Source organism: Juglans microcarpa x Juglans regia, chromosome 7S (genome assembly GCF_004785595.1).
Source record: "Juglans microcarpa x Juglans regia isolate MS1-56 chromosome 7S, Jm3101_v1.0, whole genome shotgun sequence".
Taxonomy (NCBI): Eukaryota; Viridiplantae; Streptophyta; class Magnoliopsida; order Fagales; family Juglandaceae; genus Juglans; species Juglans microcarpa x Juglans regia.
Window position 1 is genome coordinate 677,521 of NC_054607.1, and position 2,263 is coordinate 679,783.

General features: G+C 38.5%; 1 protein-coding gene across 1 annotated transcript; it reads left to right on the plus strand.

Annotated features, from left to right (window-relative positions):
- Positions 1-304: 304 nt before the first annotated feature.
- On the plus strand, positions 305-1,306 carry LOC121241423. Its single transcript, XM_041139178.1, has one exon. It carries the CDS (start codon positions 305-307, stop codon positions 1,304-1,306), a length of 1,002 nt encoding a protein of 333 aa, XP_040995112.1.
- Positions 1,307-2,263: the final 957 nt, after the last annotated feature.

Genomic DNA, 2,263 nt, shown 5'->3' on the forward strand with positions numbered 1-2,263 from the left:
GTTTTTCCAAACTAAATCCCTCCCTAGGTTTTTCACTGCTTGATATATTGTCTTGATTCCTAAAGCTGATAAGCCTAATGGTTTTGACAAATTTAGACCTATTAGTCTTTGTTCGGTTTTTTACAAGATATGTGCCAAGATTATTGTTGCCTGTCTTACTAACATGCTTGCTAAGATGATTTCTCAGGAGCGAGGGGCTTTTTTTCCTGGTCGCAGTATATTTGAAAATATCAGTTTAACTCAGGAGATGGTTCATTCTATCAATAAAAAAACTTGTAGGGGAAATGTGATGATTAAGTTGGATATGTCCAAGGCGTATGACAGAGTGGATTGGAACTTCCTTCTCCATGTTTTAGATGCGTTTGATTTTTCTGCTAATGTCTGTGAGTTAATTAAGTCTTGCATCTCTTCACCGTGGTTCTCTATTATGATGAATGGCACACCATTGGGTTTCTTTAAAGGAGAATGTGGTCTGAGACAATGTGACCCTCTTTCGCCTTATTTATTCATTGTTATGCGAGAAGTTCTCTCTTGTCTTATTAAACAGTCTTGTGATAATAATAAGATTGGTCAGTTCACTCAGGCTAGAGGTACTCCCCTGGTATCCCATCTTATGTATGCTGATGATATTGTTATTTTTGCTAATGGTGGCAAGAGGTCTATGAGATCTTTGATGCAGGTTTTGAAATGTTATGAAGGTTGGTCGGGTCAAATGCTCAATAAAGATAAGAGTGCCATTTATTTTTCTAAAAGTATCTCGCTTTCTAGGAAGGGAAACATTATTCTTACTACTGGTTTTTCTGAAGGGGGCTTTCCTTTCAAATACTTGGGCGTGCCGATTGTTGTTGGTAGACTTAAGGTTTGTGATTTTGGTGATTTATTGGGCAAAGTTAAAAAGAAAATTGCGGGTTGGAAGATGAAATTTCTTTCTGCGGGTGGTAGAACTATTCTCCTGAGTCATGTTTTGTCTAGTATGGCTACACACCTCTTAGTTGTTTTACATGTTCCTACTGTTGTGATTAAGTCGCTAAACAGGCTTTTGAGTTCCTTCTTTTGGGGTGAATCTGATGGTAAAGATAGGCGAAAGTGGGTGGCTTGGAAGGAAATTTGCAGACCTATAGATGAGGGAGGTTTGGGGATTCGGGATTTCAGGGATATTCAAAGGGCACTCCATATGAAACTTGCTTGGCGGTTAATCTCGGGTCAGTCTTTATGGGCGGAGTTCTTTAAAGGCAAGTACGTCAGGGGAAACCATTATCTCTTCTGGCTCCTAATAAGGGGACGAGATTCTGGAAGTCTATTGTGAGAAGCATTCCGGATGTCCTTTCTAATTCTAAGTGGCTTGTGCGTGACGGTCATATCTCATTTTGGTTTGATAACTGGGAAGAAGGGGGACTTCTTAAAGATCAGTTCACGGTGATTGAGAATCCTTTGTTGAAAATTAAAGAGTGTCGTATTAAAACTGGCTGGGATGTTCCTTTTCTAGAGAGTTTAGTTAGTCAAAAAAAAGCAAATGATTTGTATTAATTTCTGGCAAGTCGGAAGGAGGGACAAGATGTTTTAATCTGGAAAAAAGATAATGATGGTAAATTTACTACTCAAAGTGCTTGGGATTGTATCAGGGTCCAGGCCCTTTCTGTTCCTTGGACACAATGAATTTGGTATAAAAACCTTCCTAAAAAATTCTTCATTCTGATGTGGAAGGCTTATAATAATTGTTTGAGTGTGGAATCTAAGGTAAAAATAATTGGTATTCCTTTGGCCTCTAGATATAATTGTTGCTCTTCGGGGCATATTGAGGATCTTAACCATGTACTTTGCAATGGGGATTTTGCTTGTAAGATTTGGCGCTTGGCGTCAAATCATTTTGGTGTGCATATGGGTTTTTTTAGAACTTGGCAAGATCAGGTCAATTATTGGTTTAGTCTCGCTGGTAATGTGTCTCAAGTTAGAACTATCTTTGGTATTTTTCCTTCCATTGTCTCCTAGAAATTATAGGATCGGCGCTGCAAAGCCATGTATGAAGGTAAGCTTGAGACAGTGGCTTCAGTCTGACATGTTATTAAGTTTTGGATTCGTAGAATTATGCAGTTAATCACCAAGGTGCTGAGACTTCCAATCAAGGATATTGATTTTTTAAATAGGTTGGATATTCCAATTTTAGATCCAAAACCAAAGAAGGTTTCTGTGGTTAAATGGATTAGGCCACAGTAGAATTGGGTGAAACTCAACATAGATGGAAGTAGTTTGGGAAATCCTGGCC

What these genes read in the sequence shown, in the direction of transcription:
- LOC121241423 (XM_041139178.1), top strand. Translation starts at nt 305, where the DNA reads ATGTCCAAGGCGTATGACAGAGTGGATTGGAACTTCCTTCTCCATGTT.